The 18,465-nt window shown below is 45.4% G+C and overlaps 1 protein-coding gene across 1 annotated transcript in view; it reads right to left on the bottom strand.

The window, feature by feature from the left end:
* lama1 (laminin, alpha 1) overlaps positions 1 to 18,465 on the bottom strand; it is a 314,737-nt gene that overhangs the window by 185,690 nt on the left and 110,582 nt on the right. Inside the window, exons 10-13 of the mRNA XM_080194636.1 lie at positions 8,926 to 9,086; positions 5,382 to 5,522; positions 744 to 917; positions 204 to 305 (exon numbers count right to left, since the gene is read on the bottom strand). Of these exons, the coding sequence (XP_080050762.1) occupies positions 204 to 305; positions 744 to 917; positions 5,382 to 5,522; positions 8,926 to 9,086 (578 nt within the window). The remainder of the gene's footprint in view (positions 1 to 203; positions 306 to 743; positions 918 to 5,381; positions 5,523 to 8,925; positions 9,087 to 18,465) is intronic.

Raw genomic sequence — 18,465 nt, forward strand, 5'->3', positions numbered from 1 at the left:
TATGTTTTAGCGCTATCTCCACCCCATGCCTGTTCGTGTCTGGTTCTCCATTCTGTCCTGAGTCACCCTTTGAGTGTCAGTCAGATCAACTGCACCCAGTGAGGGCGTATGCAATGTGCACAGATCTCCAGCCTCATGGTTTGGGAGCTGCCTCATGGTGCAATCAGTTTAATTGAATTGGTTATTGCTTGCAGTCTCCTTACCTCAATAATGACATCGATATTGGAGGTCAGCTCATTCTCAGTGCTTTCCATTGGAAAATCATACAATACAGTGAACCTCAGATGGCCTCCATAGGCAGTCAACTGGGAAGGAAGAGAAAAGAAGGACTTCATTTATATAGCAGCTTTCACAATAACAAGTGAGGACTACTGAAAGGAGAGGAATGTTGCCAAAGTTTTTTGTCTTGCACTCATCAGGACAAACACAAGAATGCCAAATTTGAAATGACTTGTTGGCAAGTCGGGCCTGATTGGCCTCAGGCATCCTCATGGAGAGAGCAATAGGGGATTGTACTTCCCTAAGTTCCCGGGCAATTCAAAAAAGGGCACAAGTCTTGAATATGTCCCTTTGTCTGCAGAGAATGTTTCCCTGTGTATGAACGTACACTGATTCCCTGTAAAACAGAAGGGACATGTTCAAACCCTGCGTCTTTCTGAAGCTTGGGGAGCCTATAATTCCCTGCTGTTTTCTTCATGGCAACCTCATTTACAACCCCTTTCTTAAAAAAAATATCGCTTTACCTTATTACCCAAATATGATTTTGGTGCAGTCCAGTAATACAAAGGCGGCACAGGCTTCCTGGCTTCTGTGTTGTTAATGCTCATTTGGCTGCGGTCACCCGACAGACTGTGAGAGAGTTGCGCCCGCTTTATACCCTGGCCGTCAGTCACTTGCCATCTATTAGCATCCATGACCTTCAAAATAAAAATGTCATTTGTTCAGTATTTGTCTTGCATCATTAGGTTTAAGCTGCTGCGGCACAGTACAAATCTAATTAATGCCATTCATCAATGGGTCGAAAATGCTGAAGAAAATTACATACAAATTAAATGATAACCAATATTGGACTGCCACTATAGTATTCTCATTTACAATGAAGTACTTAAATACTGTACAGAATGCTGCATTAACAGACAGGCTGGTGGGGGGGAAGGAGGGGGGGATGTGGAAGGAATAATAATTTTCATGTGCTTGTGAAAAAACAATATTCAAACTTGGAACGCGCCTGAGTTGCAGATCACTCCTTCTGACAGAGGGTGGCACGGTGGTTAGTGCTGCTGCTTCACAGCACCAGGGACCCGGGTTCAATTCTGGCCTCGGGTGACTGTGTGGAGTTTGCACATTTTCCCTATGTCTGCATCCTTCAGGTGCTCCGGTTTCCTCCCACAGTCCAAAGATTAGGTTGATTGGCCATGCTGAATTGCCCCTTAGTGTCAGCGGGGTAAATATGTGGGGGTATGGTGAGAGGGCCTGGGTGGGATTGTTGTCGATGGGCTGATTGGCCTCCTTCTGCACTGTAGGGATTCTATTTTTAAATCTGCAATTCAAATACTTTTATTTTTTTTAAGATGTGCAGTTAGGTGACTTACCCAATCATTAAAGCAGTGTATTAAAATAAGGAAAGCCCTGACCTCTGTTTCCTGATTTACATGGTACGCTTCATTTGTCCAAAATAAAACTTATACAGTCAAAGAGTCATGGAGGTTTACAGCATGGAAACAGGCCCTTTGTCCATGCCGCCCAGTTTTTACCACTAAACTAGTCCCAATTGCCCGCATTTGGTCCATATCCCTCGATACCCATCTTACTCACGTAGCTGTCTGACTGTTTTTTAAGAGACAAAATTGTATCTGCCTCTACTACTGCCTCTGGCAGCTTGTTCCAGACACTCACCACCCTGTGTGAAAATAGCACACCTCTGGACCCTTTTGTATCTCTCCCCTCTCACCTTAAACCTATGCCCTCTAGTTTTAGATTCCCCTACTTTTGGGAAAAGATGTTTACTATCTACTGTATCTATGCCCCTCATTATTTTGTAGACCTCTGTAAGATCACCCCTAAGCCTCCAGGGAGATAAATCCCAGTCTATCCAGCCTCTCCTTATAACTCAAACCATCAAATCTCAGTAGCATCCTTGTAACTTTTTTCTGCACTCTTCCCAGTTTAATAATATCCTTTCCATAATAGGGCAATGGGAATTGTAACAATATTCCAAGTGTGGCCTTTCTAATATCTTGTACAACTTCAATAAGGCAACTCCTGTTTTCATGTTCTGACCGATGAAACCAAGCATACCGAATGCTTCCTTCACCACTCTGTCTCCTTGTGACTCCACTTTCAAGGAGCTATGAACCTGGGCTCCTAGATCTCTTTGTTCTATAACTCTGACCAACATCCTACCATTAACTGAGTAGGCGTTGCCCCGATTCAATCTATCAAAAATGCGTCACCTCACATTTATCTAAATTAAACTCCATCTGCCATTCATCAGTCCAATTGATCAAGATTCTGTTGCAATCCTAGATAACCTTCTTCACTGTCGACTGTGCCACCAATCTTGGTGTCATCTGCAAACTTACGAGCTATGCCTCCTAAATTCTCATCCAAATCACTAATATAAATGACAAATAACAGCGGATCCAGTACCAATCCCTGAGGCAGCGGTGCTAACCACTGTGCCACTGAGAACAGGAATCAGGAAGGATTATGGGGCTGCAGGAGTTATAGAGAGGGGGAGAGGTGAGGCAACAGTGGGATTTGAAAACAATGATGAGAATTTTAAAATCAGGATGTTGCTTTACCGGGAGCCAGTGTAGGTTGGTGATGATAGGGGAAAGGGGTCTAACTACCATTTGAGACACATGCTGGGTTAATCTTGATGGCTCAAAAACAGGAGAGGTGCTGGCTTTGAATTCCCGACTGGATTTTTCTGGTGCTTATCTTATATTCTCTGATTTTTGTTTTTTCTCCACAAGAGGAAACATCCATCCTATCAAAACTGTTCATAATTTCAAAGGCCTCTACTAGTCCACCCCTCGACCTTCTCCATCATTCTTGTGACTAATTGTGGCTGTTAAAAAACAAGGGGAATTTTAATTATCTGTGTACTGGTTGATTAAAATGCTGAAAGACGAAGGAAAGTAAGGAGTTTCATTGACTTGAAAAGGAACGTGTCAAGCGGAGGTGATAGCCTAGTGGTATTATTGCTAGACTATTAATCCAGAAACTCTCTAATGTTCTGGGTTTTCACAGCAATTGGCAATGGTTTCATGGTCATCTATAGGTTCTTAATTCTAGATACTTTTTATTGAATTCAAATTCCATCCGCTGATATGACAGGATTCAAATACTGTCACATCAGCGGATGGAATTTGAATTCAATAAAAAGCATCTAGAATTAAGAACCTATAGATGACCATGAAACCATTGCCAATTGCTGTGAAAACTCATCTGATTCACCAACCTCCCTAAGGAAAGGAAATCTGCCGTCCTTATCTGGTTTAAACATAGAACATAGAACATTACAGCGCAGAACAGGCCCTTCGGCCCACGATGTTGCGCCGACCAGCTTTTTAAAAAAAAACACTAACCCACTAATCTAAACCAATCCCATTTCGTCCATAAACCTATCCACAGATCTCTTAAACGCCCCCAAACTAGGCGCATTTACAACTGCAGCTGGCAGGGCATTCCAGTCCCTCACCACCCTCTGGGTAAAGAACCTACCCCTGACATCAGTCCTATAACTACCCCCCCTTAATTTAAAGCCGTGCCCCCTCGTGTTAGCTTTCTCCATCCTAGGAAAAAGGCTATCACTATCCACCCTGTCTAAACCTCTAATCATCTTATATGTTTCAATAAGGTCCCCTCTTAGCCGCCTTCTTTCCAGCAAAAACAACCCCAAATCTCTCAGTCTCTCCTCATAGGATCTCCCCTCCATACCAGGCAACATCCTGGTAAACCTCCTCTGCACCCTCTCCAAAGCCTCTACATCCTTCCTGTAATGTGGGGACCAGAACTGCACACAATACTCCAAGTGTGGCCGCACCAGAGTTGTGTACAGTTGCATCATGACGCTGCGACTCCTAAATTCAATCCCCCTACCAATAAATGCCAAGACACCGTATGCCTTCTTAACAACCTTATCTACTTGATTCCCAACTTTCAGGGATCTATGTACACATACACCTAGATCCCTCTGCTCCTCCACACTATTCAAAGTCCTCCCGTTAGCCCTATACTCAACACATCTGTTATTCCTACCGAAATGAATTACCTCACACTTCTCCACATTAAACTCCATCCGCCACCTCGCGGCCCAGCTCTGCAACCTTTCTAAGTCACCCTGCAAACTATGACACCCTTCCTCACAATCTACCACACCTCCGACTTTGGTGTCATCAGCAAAGTCGGAGGTCTACATGTGGTTGCGGAGCCACAGCAATGTGATTGACTCTTAACTGCTCTCAGGAATCTATGTATGGGCAATAAATGCTGGCCAGCCAGCAACACCCATGTCCCACGAATGAATAGTAAAAAAAGATTTGGAGATGGTGCGGCCAATTTTATTGAAACCGCAAAAAAAAAATTACATTGACAATTAAGATTTGCAAATTCTGATTTGAGAATAAAAGCTTATTCATTGTAAGGTATATTTTAAAGATAAATACTTTTGCATGGTGTTCATATTGCTGCCCACTCATCATGCAATCACTGCATGGCACATTAGCAAACCAGAGCCAATATCCATTCAGATTAAGTGAAACTTGCATTTGGATTAGGCGATTCCTAAAAGATGAAATTCTTCCCTCCTGATTTCTGGCAGCTCAGTATTTAATTCCGTCTCGCGATGAAGTGTTGACTTGCTTGGGGCCAAAGCCAGGTTCTAAACACTCTTGTCCATATATATATATATATATATATATACATACATATGAACCCCAAGATCCCAATTCAATGATTAAGAGAGGCTACCAGACAGTTTATAGACAGCAAAATGTTATAAAATCCATGCAGTGTTCTTCCGGCAAGCTTCACAGTTTAATGAGGGAGTTAAAAGATTGTACAGCCTTGCAAAACCATTTTGCAACGCAGCAGCTGACAACTATAAACACAGAACAGATTTAATAATGTACAGCAGAGTGACAGCTAACAAACCTGAGCCAGCCATGTTTTAAAAAGCTTCCAAAAGCAGTATGGGTCTAAACTACTCCTTGCACTATTCTACTAACACATGGTACACAATCTATGTTGGACTAATAATGGTTTTCAAAGCATCCACTTTCATCTTTCTCCAAATTCAATTCCACAGTGAGAAATGTTTCGGGAAATGTGAGCGAAACAGACAGAGGCACATCATGAACCAGTGTAATACTCACCTGCGTAATGGACCAGGAGATACTTTCGCAGACACCAGAGAGCCCAAAGCAGAAACATTCTGTGCAACCCTCAGGATTCCTTGCTTGCAGATTGTAGAATCCCGACTTACACAGGTTACAGTTCTCTCCCTCCACGTTGCTCTATAATTCAAGATTGTGTTACTAGGAGTCTAAGAATGAATGAATGAATGAAGGCAGTGTGTTATACAATTTATCCCCCATGCTTGTAATAACTAGTATCATTTGTAACCTCAACAGTCACTGGTAAAAACAAAATATCATTCATTCTTACAATGCACCCAGGAACACCCATTAAAACTATGCACAGAGAGGGTTAAGTGTTGTTATACTAATATTTCAGACAGTAAGTTCGACACTTGTGGAGCTAATGGGGTATATATTCATCTAGTTAACAATGTGTGCTCAAAATTAAGAGACACTAAGGAGTTTCACAACACCAGGTTAAAGTCCAACAAGTTCATTTGGAATCATCTGAGGAAGGAACAGTGCTCCGAAAGCTTGTGATTCCAAATAAACCTGTTGGACTCTAACCTGGTGTTGTGAGACTTCTTACTGTGCTCACCCCAGTCCAACGCTGGCATCTCCACATCATTAAAGTCAAGAGACACAAGATTGAGTAGAAATTTGTCCTCAGGCCTTATCTGGGCAACGGTGGGTGGTTTGTGCTGCTCGTGTGTAACGTAAAGTTTATTTATTTGTCACAACTAGGCTTACATTAACACTGCAATGAAGTTACTGTGAAAATTCCCATTGTCCTTATGACAGGGATGAGCATTACTGCGTTATTTGCCTCACTGGCACTGACCCTCAGGCGAAGAAAGACTTTCCAATTATAAGCTCATTATAAGATCACAGGTCATCCCAAAGCACTTGACAGCTGCAGAAGTGGTCACTGCTGCAGTGTGGGAAAATGCAGTAGCCAATTTGAGCACAGCATGCTCCCACAAATACCTCTTAAACAGCTACTTCTTAATCAGTTGGCTGAAGGATGTATACTATTGGTGACATTCCCCTATTCCTCTGCATAGGATCTCTCAGGTGCAGACGGGACCTCAGTTTGAAGTCTCTTTGAAATGGCAGCGCCTATGACAGTGAGGCACTCCCTCGGTACTGTACACCGGCATCAGCCTAAATGTTTTGCTTAAGTTGTGGGAGTGGGGCTTGAACCCGCTGAGACAGAAGCAAGAGTGGGACAGAACCCAGGCTGATCCGGTAGGGAGTAAGGGTGGAATACGCGATGGGATAAAGCGTGTTAGGTACTAGCTTTCTTAATGTGAACGCGAGGAATGCAGAAGGACCCTGAGCAACGTCTGTCCCACTCAGTAGTGACTGGTTTGAAAAGGGCGCCTCAAACTGAATCATTTAAAGATGGGCCCTGTGGATTTAGGAGTTCAGCGCAAACTTTGCCAGTTTTAAGTCTCTGACCTTTTACGAGATGGTGAAATATAATTAAATTGCACTGGGAGAGGACTGATGACCTCTGGGCATTTCTAACATTTGCTGATTTATTGCACATTGCCAATAGAGTGGTGACATTTCACAAACATTTGTTTACAAATAAATCTAATCTCCTGACATTAACTGAGGCCAACCTTTAAAAAATCAACACTTTAATCTCTTCTCCTCTTCGATGCCCAGACTTCTCAAAAAGTGATTTCACAGGATGTGGGCGTTGCTCTGGCTAAGACAGCATTTATTGCCCACTCCTTACTGCCCTCGAGGGGGTGGTGGTGAGACGTCTCCTACAATTGCTGCTGGTCATCTGGTGTAGGTACCTCCACAGTGCTGTTAGGGAGGAAGTTTCAAGATTTTGAACCAGTGGTAGTGAAGGAGCAGGAATACAGTTCCAAGTCAGGATGGTGTGGGAGTTGCAGGTGGAGTTGTTCCAATGCATCCGCTGCCGTTGTCCTTCCAGGAGGTACAGGTCGCCAAAGGAGCCTTGGTGAGTTCCTACAGCGCATCTTGCAAATGGTACTCACTGCCGCGCCAGCGGTGGAAGGAGTGGATACTGAAGGTGGTGAATGTGGCGCCAATCAAGCGGGCTGCTTTGTCCCAGGTAGAATCATAGAATCCCTACAGTGCAGGAGGCCATTCGGCCCATCGAGCCTGAACCAACCACAATCCCACCCAGGCCCTATTCCCGTAACCCCACATATTTACCCTGTCAATCCCCTGACGCTAAGGTCAATTTAGTGTGGCCAATCAACCTAGTCTGCACATCTTTGGATTGTGGGAGGAAACTGGAGCACCTGACGGGAAACCCAAGCAGACATGGGGAGAACATGCAAACTCCATACAGATAGTGACGCGGGGCTGAAATTGAACCCAGGTCCCTGGGGCTATGAGGCAGGAGTGCTAACCACTATGCTACCGTGCCGCCCAAATGATGTTGAACTTCTTGAGAGTTGTTGAAGCTGCACTCATCCAGGCAAGTGGGGAGTATTCCATTGTACTCCTGACTTGTACCTTGTAGATGAACAGGCTAGAGGGAGTCAGGAGGCTACAGGGAGTCAGCTGCAGTATTCTTAGCTTCTGGTTACTCTTGTAGCCATAATATTTATACGGCAAACCCTCTCAGCTTGCCTCTGGAGTTCAGCTCTTTTGTCCATATTCGGACCAAGGCTGTAATAAGGCTATGATGATTGGCTCTGGCTGAACCCAAACTCAATGTCAGTGATCAGGGTATTGCTGAATAAGTACTGTTTGATAGCATTGTTAATGACCCCCTTCCCATCACTTTGCTGATGATTGGGGCAGTATTGGCTGAGGGGGATTTGTCCTATTTCTTGTGTATAGGACATACCTGGATCAGGGAGATGCCAGTGTTGTAGCTGTACTGGAAGAGCTTGGCCAGGAGAATGACAGAAGCACAACTCTTCAGGACTGCTGCAGGAATATTATCAGGGCCCACTGCCTTTGCATTATCTAGTGCTTTAATATATGCAGGGCGAAAGAATCAATCACTTTTCAATTTGACTTTGAAGTTCTGTCTGGGAAGACAGCAAGATTGATGGATCTTCCAGCCATTTGCCCACGTCTAAGGGCATATCATGCAAATTCCTGGCCCTTCCACCGCCAATACTCAGTGGCAGCAGTGTGTACTATCTATAAGATGCACTGCAGCAATTCACCAAAGATCCTCCGACTGCAATTTCCAAACCCATGACCACTTCCACCTAGAAGGATAAGGGCAGCAGATACATGGGAACACCACCACCTGCAAGTTCCCCTCCACCATCCTGCCTTGGAAATATATCGCCATTCCTTTGCAGTCGCTGGGTCAAAATGCTGGAATTCCCTCCCTAACGGCATTGTGGGTCAACACACCATAGTGGACTGCAGCGATTCAAGAAGGCAGCTCACCACCACCTTCTCAAGGGTACCTAGGGATGGGCAACAAATGCTACTCTAGCCAGTGATGCCCATGTCCCACAAATGAATGCAGAAAATATCCCTGCCTGTGTTGCTTTCTGTTGAAGGGAATGTAGAAAGGATACATTATCATCACATGTCATCTACAAACCTTGCACTGGCAGGGTTCAGCACAAGGGTCATCGTTAATGCTGCCGATTAAGCTGCAGTTACAGCGCATACATCTGGGAAAGCCTTTGTAACCCAAAGCACAGAGGTTACACGTTCTCCCAGCATAACCGTCTCGACAGTGGCACTGGCCGGGGGAAAGACCTGATGCAAAAAGATTAATGAGACAGCGAATCAATGTGCAGCACTCTCAGAGTAAAGCTTTGCAAAGCAAGGAAAACTTATACAGACCTCTTTTAAATTAAGTTACTTAACACAGGGCGTAGTGGTACTGTCGCTGGACCAGTAATCCATCGTAATGCTCTGGCAACCTGGCTTCGAATCCCACCACGGCTGATGGTGAAATTTATCCGTCCTGAATCCTCAGATTGTGACCCCTGGTTCTGAACACCACCACCATCGGGAACATCCTTCCTGCATCTAACCTTTCTCGTCCTGTTAGAATTTTATAAACCTCTATGAGATCCCCCCCTCATTTGTCTGGACTCCAGCGAAAACAATCCTAACCTAGTCAATCTCTCTTCATACATCAGCCATCCCCGGAATCAGCCTGGTTAACCTTCACTGCATTCTCTCGAGAGCAAGAACATCCTTCCTCAGAAAAGGAGACCAAAACTGTGCATAATACCTCTAGGTGTGGCCTCACCAAGGCCCTGTATAATTGCCAAAACACATCCCTACTCAAAACCTCTCGCAATGAAGATCTGGAATTAAAAGTCTTATGACGACTATGAAATCATTGTCAAACCCCTCTGGTTCACTTAGGTCCTTTGGGAAGGAAATCTGCTGTCCTTAGCTGCTCTGGCCTAAATGTGACTCTTAAATCCCCTCAGGGATGGGCAATAAATGTCCGCCTAACCAGCAATGCCCGCCTAACCAGCAATGCCCACAAATAAAAAAAAAGTGGCTGACAAAAATGTGGAATGGAAGCAGTAAAGATGGAGAGTGTGGAATAAGGTTTGGGTAGGTATCTGAGAGATTGGGCCATTGAACGCTTTGGTACCAGTCAAATAAAATTGCAGCTTTTCTCCCAGTTCTATACTTACTTGTATGACTTTTACTAATTCTCTCCATATACAATGATCTATTGGTGAAGGTAAGCATGCAGGTGCAGCAGGCAGTAAAGAAGGCTAATGGTATGTTGGCCTTCATCAGGAAAGTTTCAACTACAGGAGCAGGTATGTGTTGTTGCAACTACACAGGGCCTTGGTGAGGTCACACCGAGAGTATTGTGTGTAGTTTTGGTCTCCTTTTCTGAGGAAGAATAATCTTGCTCTTGAGGGAGTGCAGCGAAGCTTTACCAGGCTGATTCTGGGAATGGAGGGACTGATATATGAGGAGAGGTTGACTCCGTTGGGATTGTTTTCACTGGAGTTCAGACAAATGAGGGGGGGATCTCATAGAGACTTATAAAATTCTAACAGGACTAGACAGGGTAGATGCAGGAAGGATATTCCCAATGATGGGGGTGTCCAGAACCCGGGGTCACAGTCTGAGGATTCAGGATAGACCATTTAGGCGAAGGTGAGGAGACATTTTGTCACCCAAAGAGTGGTGATCTTGTGGAATTCGTTACCACAGGAAGTAGTCGATGCCAAAACATTGAATACATTTAAGAGGCAGCTGGACAAATGGGGTCAAAGGTTATGTGGCGGAAGGAGGATTAGGCTATTGAGTTGGATGATCAGCCATGATCATGATGAATGGCAAAGCAGGCTCGATGGGCCAAATGGCCTCCTCCTGCTCCTATCTTCTATGCTTATATGCATCTATGTAAAATATCGCTATTAAGTTAGGTCGCTTCATCAAATTCCACCACCTTAAACATTCACTCTCTCCACAGTGGCAGTAGTGTGTATCATATACATGATGCACTGCAGCAACTCAGCATCAACTCCCAAACTGGTGAGCTCTAACACCTGGAAGGACAAGGACAGCAGATGTATGGGAGCACCATCCACCTGTCAGTTCCACCTAAGCCACACACCATCCTGATTTGGAATTACAGTTCAGGACAGAATAAGTGGTCAATTAGGATAATTAAGAAAAGATAGCATGGATTAATTAAGGAAAAATCATGTTTTACTAACTAGCTGGAATCTTCTGAAGAGGTAACAGAGAGGGTTGATAAGGGCAATGCTGTTGATGTAGTCTACATGGATTTTCAAAAGGCATTTGATACAGTGCCACACAACAGACTTGTGAGCAAAGTTCTAGCTCATGGAATAAAATGGAAAGTAGGCACTTGGATAAGAAACTGGCTGAGACAGGAATCAGAGAATAGTGATAAATGATTATTTTTCAGATTGGAGGATTATCTGTAATGGAATCCCCAAGGAGTCCATGTTGGGATCCTTGCTCTTCCAGACATACAGGAACAAAGGAGCATAGGAATTAGGAGCAGGAGTAGGCAAATTCAGCCCTTCGAGTCTGCTCAGCCATTCAATCAGATCGTGACTAATCTTTTCCTGGTCTCAAATCCACCTGTTCCCCATATCCTTATTAGAAATATATCTATCTCTCTCTTGAAACCATTCAATCATAGAAATCCTACAGTGCAGAAAAAGTCTACACGCACCACAATCCCACCCAGGCCCTACCTCCACATCCCTACACATTTATCCACTAATCCCTCTAACTTAGGCATCTCAGGACACTGAGGGGCAATTTTAGCATGGCCAATCAACCTAACCCGCACATCTTTGGACTGTGGGAGGAAACCCACACAGACATGGGGAGAACGTGCAAACTCCACACAGACAGTGATCCAAGCCAGGAATTGAACCCAGGGGCTACAAAGCAGCAGTGCTAACCACTGTGCTACTGTGCCGCCAATGATTCAGACTCCACCGTACTATAGGGCAGCAAATTCTACACATTCGCCACCCTCTGTGAGAAGTAGTTCATCCTCATCTCAGTTTTATACGTGTAACCTCTTGTTCGGGATAGCCCCATAAAAGAGAAAACATTGGTCTACATTTACTGTCTCAATCCCTTTTAAAATTTTACATACCTCAATCAGATCCCCTCTCATTCTTCTAAACTCTGGCCCAATCTATCCAACTACTCCTAATGACCCAGACTGTGGTGTTCACAGAATTTAAAATTTGCAGATGACACAATGATTAAAAACATTGTCAACTATGATGGCAAAAGTTTTGAACTTCAAGAAGACATAGACATATCGGTGCATTGGCCAAGCAAGTGTCAGATGAAATGTAGGGAAGTGTGCCGTGATGCACTCTGGAAGGAAGAACATGGTGAGATAGTACAAAACAATGTGGGAAACTCTAAAGGAGTTAATACGTGCGATTGCGGGAGTAGGGCCTGGGTGGGATTGTGAAACCTAAAGAGAAAATGCTGGAAAATCTCAGCAGGTTTGGCAGCATGTGTAAGGAGAGAAAAGAGCTGATGTTTCAAGTCCAGATGACCCTTTGTCAAATCCCTGGGTGGGATTGCAGTTGGTGCAGACACAATGGGCCGAATGGCTTCTTTCTGCACTGTAGGATATCTATGAGAAAGTGCAGGAGCAGAAAGACCTCAGTGAAGAAGTACATAAGTGACTGAAGGTGGCAAGGCAGGTTAAGACAGCAATTAATAAACATACTGTGTCTTAGGCTTTATGAACAGTGGCATTGAGTACAAGAGGATGAAGGTCAAATTGAACTTGTATAAGATACTAGTTAGATCGCATCTGGAATGCTGTGTCCTGTTCTGGGTGCCATACCTGAGGAAGAATGTAAAGACATTGGAGACAGTACAGAGGAGATTTACAAGAATGATTCCAGGGATAAACTACTGTCTCTATGAGGACAGGCAGAAGAGATTGGGACTGTTTTCCTTGAATTCCCACTCAAGAGAGCATTACGAACTAGAGACACTGATATCAATAGGAAGCAAAAGCAGTAAAGGCGATGTGTGGAGAAATTTGTTCACCCAGGGGGATGATTGGAACAAACTTCTCCAGAAGGCGGTGAAAGAAGGTTTGATCGAGGTATTCAAAAGGGAATTTGATTGTTTTCTGAAAAGAAAGAATGTGCAAGGTCATGAGGACAAGGCAGGGGCAGGGAATAGATAGAATGTTCTTTCAGGGGGTTGATGCTGATGTGATGGGCTGAATGGTCTCCTTCTGCACTGTAACAATTCATAGAACCACAGAAAATAGAAGCAGGAGTAGGTCATTTGGCCCTTCGAATTGGCCCTGCTTTCATCTTGATCATGGCTGGCCTTCAAATTCCATTTCCTGATCCCTTCTTCCCCCTCATATCCCTTTCTGCCTTTAGCCCCAAGAGCGATATCTAATTTCTTCTTGAAACTAGACAATGTTTTGGCCTTAATTACTTTCGGTGGCAGTGAATTCCACACATTCATCACCCTCTGGGTGAAGAGATTTCTCACCTCAGTCCTAAAAGGTTTACCCCTTATCCTCAAAGTATGACCCATTGTTCTGGACTCCCCTACCATCAGGGACATTCTTTCTGAATCTACCCTATCTAACCCTGTTAGAATTTTATAAGTTTCTTCGAGATCCCCTGTCACTCTTCTAAATTCCAGTTAATAGAATACTAATCGACTTAGTCTCTCTTCATATGACAGACATGCCATCCCAGGAATCCACCTGGTAAACCTTTGCTGTACTTCCTCTACAGCAAGGACATCCTTACTTAGATAAGCACACTAAAATGGCAGACAATACTCCAGATGTGGCCTCACTAATGCCCAATACAATTGCAGCAAACCATCCCTATCCCTCTTCCTATGAAGTCCAACATAACACATTGCTGTGGCTCTGGAGTCACATAGAGTCATAGAGGTTTACAGCATGGAAACAAGGCCTTCGGCCCAACATGTCCATGTCGCTCTTATTTTCTTTTTAAAACCCCTAAGCTAATCCCAATTGCCTGCATTTGGCCCATATCCCTCTATCGTACCCATGTAGGCTTACCATCTAAAGGCTTTTTGAAAGGTAAAATTGTATCCACCTCCACTACCTCTGGCAGCTTGTTCCAGACACTCACCATCCTCTGTGTGAAAAAATTGCCCCTCTGGACACTTTTGTATCTCTCCCCTCTCACCTTAAACCTATGCCTTCTAGTTTTAGACTCCTCTATCTTTGGGAAAAGATATTGACTACCTACCTTGTCTATACCCCTTATTATTTTATAGACCTTTATAAGTTCACCCCTCAGCCTCCTACGCTCCAGAGAAAAAAGTCCCAGTCTACTCAGCCTCTCCTTGTAACTCAATCCATCAAGTCCCGGTAGCATACTAGTAAATTTTTTCTGCACTCTTTCTAGTTTAATAATATCATTTCTATAGTAGGGTGACCAGAATTGCACACAGTATTCCAAGTGTGGCTTTACCAATGTCTTGTACAACTTCAACAAGATGTCCCAACTCCTGTATTAAATGTTCTGACCGATGAAACCAAGCATGATGGTTTGTGTATGATGTGGGAACTGGCAGACCCCAGGGTCCTTCCCAGTGACCATGTCTGCAGTAAGTGCAGGTTGCTGGAGGAGCTCCAGCTCAAGGTGGATGAGCTGGCCTCTGAGCTACAGACACTGAGGCTCATCAGGGGGAGAGAGGGTGCCCCTAGACTGGCTAAATCTAAGGGTCAGGGACAAAAGGGGGCTGCTGGGAGGAGGAGGAAGGGGGGTGAGGAGCGGAGGCCTCAGCCTCTTAATCTGCATAACAGGTTTGAGGTTCTTGCTTCCAGTCTGGAAGAGGACGAGGCAGGTGAGGTTGGTGAGCAAACTGCACACGGTACAGTGATGCAGCAGGACATAGGCAAAGAGAAGGGGAAAAGGAACGTAGTAGTGATTGGAGATAGTGGGGTGAAGAGTATTGACACTGTCCTTTGTCACAATGACAAAGTGCACAGAAGGGTGTGTTGTCTGCCTGGTGCTCGGGTACAGGATGTCACAGCTGGGCTGCAGAGGAACCTGGAGTGGGAGGGTGAGAACCCGGTCGTTGTAGTACATGTGGGTGCCGGCGACGTAGGCAAAGTGCGGACTGAGGATCTGCGGAGGGAGTATGAGAAGCTGGGAATGGAATTAAAAAGTAGAACCGACAAGGTGGTCGTCTCTGGGCTACTGCCTGAACTGAGTGCAGACGGGCGTAGGGTTGACAGGATAAAGGAAGTGAATGGGTGGCTCAGGGATTGGTGTGGGAGGAATGGGTTCGAATTTATGGGGCATTGGCACCAGTATTGGGGTAGGTGGGACTTGTTCGGGCGGGATGGGGTTGGTCTGAATCGTGCTGGGACCAGAGTGTTGGCGAATTGAGTAAAGAGGACTGTAGACAGGGCTTTAAACTAATTAGGGGGGGGGAGGGTGCAAGGGTAGGTGACGCTACGAGGTCTAAAGTTAAGGATAGGGTACAGGTAAGGGAAGAGGCCGAGGATGTCCCAATTGGTGGCGTTACGGCAAATAGGGTCCAGGTGAAGGCTGGGATGAAAGCGCTTTATCTGAATGCACGAAGCATTCGGAATAAAGTGGATGAGCTGGTGGCGCAGATCGACACAAATGGATACGATCTGGTGGCCATTACAGAGACGTGGCTGCAAGGTGACAGGGACTGGGAGATGAATGTACAGGGCTATCAAGTGTTTAGGAAGGATAGGCAGGAGGAAAGAGGGGGTGGCGTAGCTCTGCTGATTAAGGATAGTATCAAGGTGGTAGCAAGGGATGATATCGGAGCCAAAGAGCAGAACGTGGAATCGTTGTGGGTGGAGATTAGGAACAGCAAAGGGAGGAAGACGCTGGTGGGTGTCGTCTATAGGCCCCCGAATAATGATCTGGAGGTGGGGCGGGCTGTTAACACGCAAATAAGTGCGGCGTGCAGGAATGGGACGGCAGTAGTTATGGGAGATTTCAATCTGCATATTGATTGGTCGACCCATGTTGGACGAGGTGGGCTCGAGGAGGAGTTCTTGGAATGCTGCCGGGATAATTTCCTTGAACAGTGTGTGTTGGAGCCGACGAGGGAGCAAGCTATCTTGGATCTGGTGCTATGTAATGAGGCGGGTAGAATTAGGGACCTTGCGGTGAAGGATCCTCTTGGAGAGAGTGATCATTGTATGGTGGAGTTTCTGGTGCAGATGGAGGAGGAGAAAGTGGGTTCCCGGACACGCGTCCTTTGTTTGAATAGAGGGGAGTATGGTAGGATGAGAGAAGAATTGGCGAATGTGGACTGGGGGAATGTGTTGGAAGGTAGGTCTGCTGAGGAGCAGTGGAGGATCTTTAAGGAGATCTTTCTTGGTGCTCAGCAGAAATTTATTCCGATGGTTAAAAAGGACAGTAGGAAGAGAGGTAATAAGCCGTGGATAACGATGGAGGTGAAGGAAAGTGTTAAATTAAAAGCGGAGGAATTTAGAGTAGCTAAGAGCAGTGGGCGAGAAGAGGATTGGGAAAGGTTTAAATGTCAACAAAGATTGACAAAGAAGTTGATAAAGGAGGGTAGGAGAAGCTATGAGGCTGGGCTAGCACTTAATATAAAAAAGGATAGCAAGAGTTTTTATAAATATATAAAAAGGAAGAGGCTGGCTAGGGTGAACGTTGGTCCTTTAGAGGATGAGAAAGGGGAGCTAGTGGTAGGGGATGGGGATATGGCGAAGGTCTTGAATAACTTTTTTGTTTCTGTCTTCACGGAGGAGGACGTGAATAATTTGCCGGGTGTTAGCGATGGAAAGGTGGTAGGAATGGAGGGTCTTAATGACATTACTGTTACTAGAGAGGTGGTGCTCGACAGACTGGAGGGGCTGATTGTGGACAAGTCCCCAGGACCGGATGGAATGCATCCGAGGGTTCTGAAAGAAATGGCGGAGGTGATAGTGGATGCCTTGGTGGTTATTTTCCAGACGTCGCTGGATTCCGGGGAAGTGCCGGAAGATTGGAAAACGGCTAATGTTACGCCGTTGTTTAAGAAGGGTGCCAGGCAAAAGGCGGGGAATTATAGGCCGGTTAGTTTAACGTCTGTGGTAGGTAAAATGTTAGAATCCATCATTAAGCAGGAAATTGCGAGGCATCTTGAAGGGAATTGCTTGATAGGGCGGACGCAACACGGTTTCATTAAAGGGAAGTCGTGTCTGACAAATTTACTGGAGTTCTATGAGGATGTGTCTAGGGCAGTGGATAGAGGAGAGCCGGTGGATGTGGTCTTTCTGGATTTTCAGAAGGCGTTTGACAAGGTACCTCACAAGAGGTTATTGCAGAAGGTCAGGGGACATGGAGTTGGGGGTAGGGTGTTAGAGTGGATAGAGGATTGGTTGTCAAATAGGAGGCAGAGAGTGGGGGTCAATGGGTGCTATTCGGATTGGCGGATGGTGACTAGTGGGGTGCCCCAGGGGTCGGTGCTGGGGCCTCAGCTATTTACCATTTATATAGATGATCTGGAGGAGGGAACCGAGTGCAGGGTGTCGAAATTTGCTGATGACACCAAGATTGGGGGAACGGCAAATTGTGCGGAGGGTGTGGAGAGTCTGCAGAAGGATCTAGATAGGCTGGGCGAATGGGCCAGGAAATGGCAAATGGAATTTAATGTTGGCAAGTGTGAGGTGGTCCACTTTGGTAGGAAGAATGGTAGGAAGGACTATTACTTACGTGGCGAAAAACTGCAGCAGGCGACGGTGCAGAGGGACCTCGGGGTCCTTGTGCATGAATCGCAAAAACCCAGCTTGCAGGTGCAGCAGGTGGTCAGGAAGGCGAATGGGATGCTGGCCTTCATAGCGAGGGGGATTGAATATAAAAGTAGGGAGGTCTTGCTGCAGCTGTATAGGGCATTGGTGAGGCCGCAGCTGGAGTACTGTGTGCAGTTTTGGGCGCCGCACCTGCGCAAGGATATTTTGGCCCTGGAGGGAGTGCAGAGGAGGTTTACTAGGCTGATACCGGAGTTGAGGGGATTGAGCTATGAGGAGAGGCTGAATAAACTAGGCTTGTACTCGTTAGAGTTTAGAAGAATGAGGGGAGATCTCATTGAGACGTATAAGATGATGAATGGGATGGATAGGATAGAGGTGGAGAGACTCTTCCCGCTCAAAAAAGACAGTAGGACTAGGGGGCACAGCCTCAAGATAAAGGGGAGGCGGTTTAGAACGGAGTTGAGGAGGAACTTCTTCACTCAAAGGGTGGTGAATCTCTGGAATTCTCTGCCCGTTGAAGTGGTGGAGGCTGCCTCGCTAAATATTTTTAAGAAGCGGGTTGATGGGTTTTTGATAAGAGAAGGGATTAAGGGTTATGGGGAGAGGGCGGGAAAGTGGAACTGAGCCACGACAGATCAGCCATGATCTTATTGAATGGCGGGGCAGGCTCGAAGGGCTAGATGGCCTACTCCTGCTCCTATTTCTTATGTTCTTATGTTCTTATGCTGAATGTCTTCTTCACCACTCTGTCCATCTGTGACTTCACTTTCAAGGAGCTATGAACATGTACCCCTAGATCTCTTTCTTCTGTAACTCTCTCCAATGCCCCACCATTAACTGAGTAAGTCCTGCCCTGGTTCAATCTACCAAAATGCATTACCT

Source organism: Carcharhinus amblyrhynchos, chromosome 8 (genome assembly GCF_965287045.1).
Source record: "Carcharhinus amblyrhynchos chromosome 8, sCarAmb.v2.hapA, whole genome shotgun sequence".
Taxonomy (NCBI): domain Eukaryota; kingdom Metazoa; phylum Chordata; class Chondrichthyes; order Carcharhiniformes; family Carcharhinidae; genus Carcharhinus; species Carcharhinus amblyrhynchos.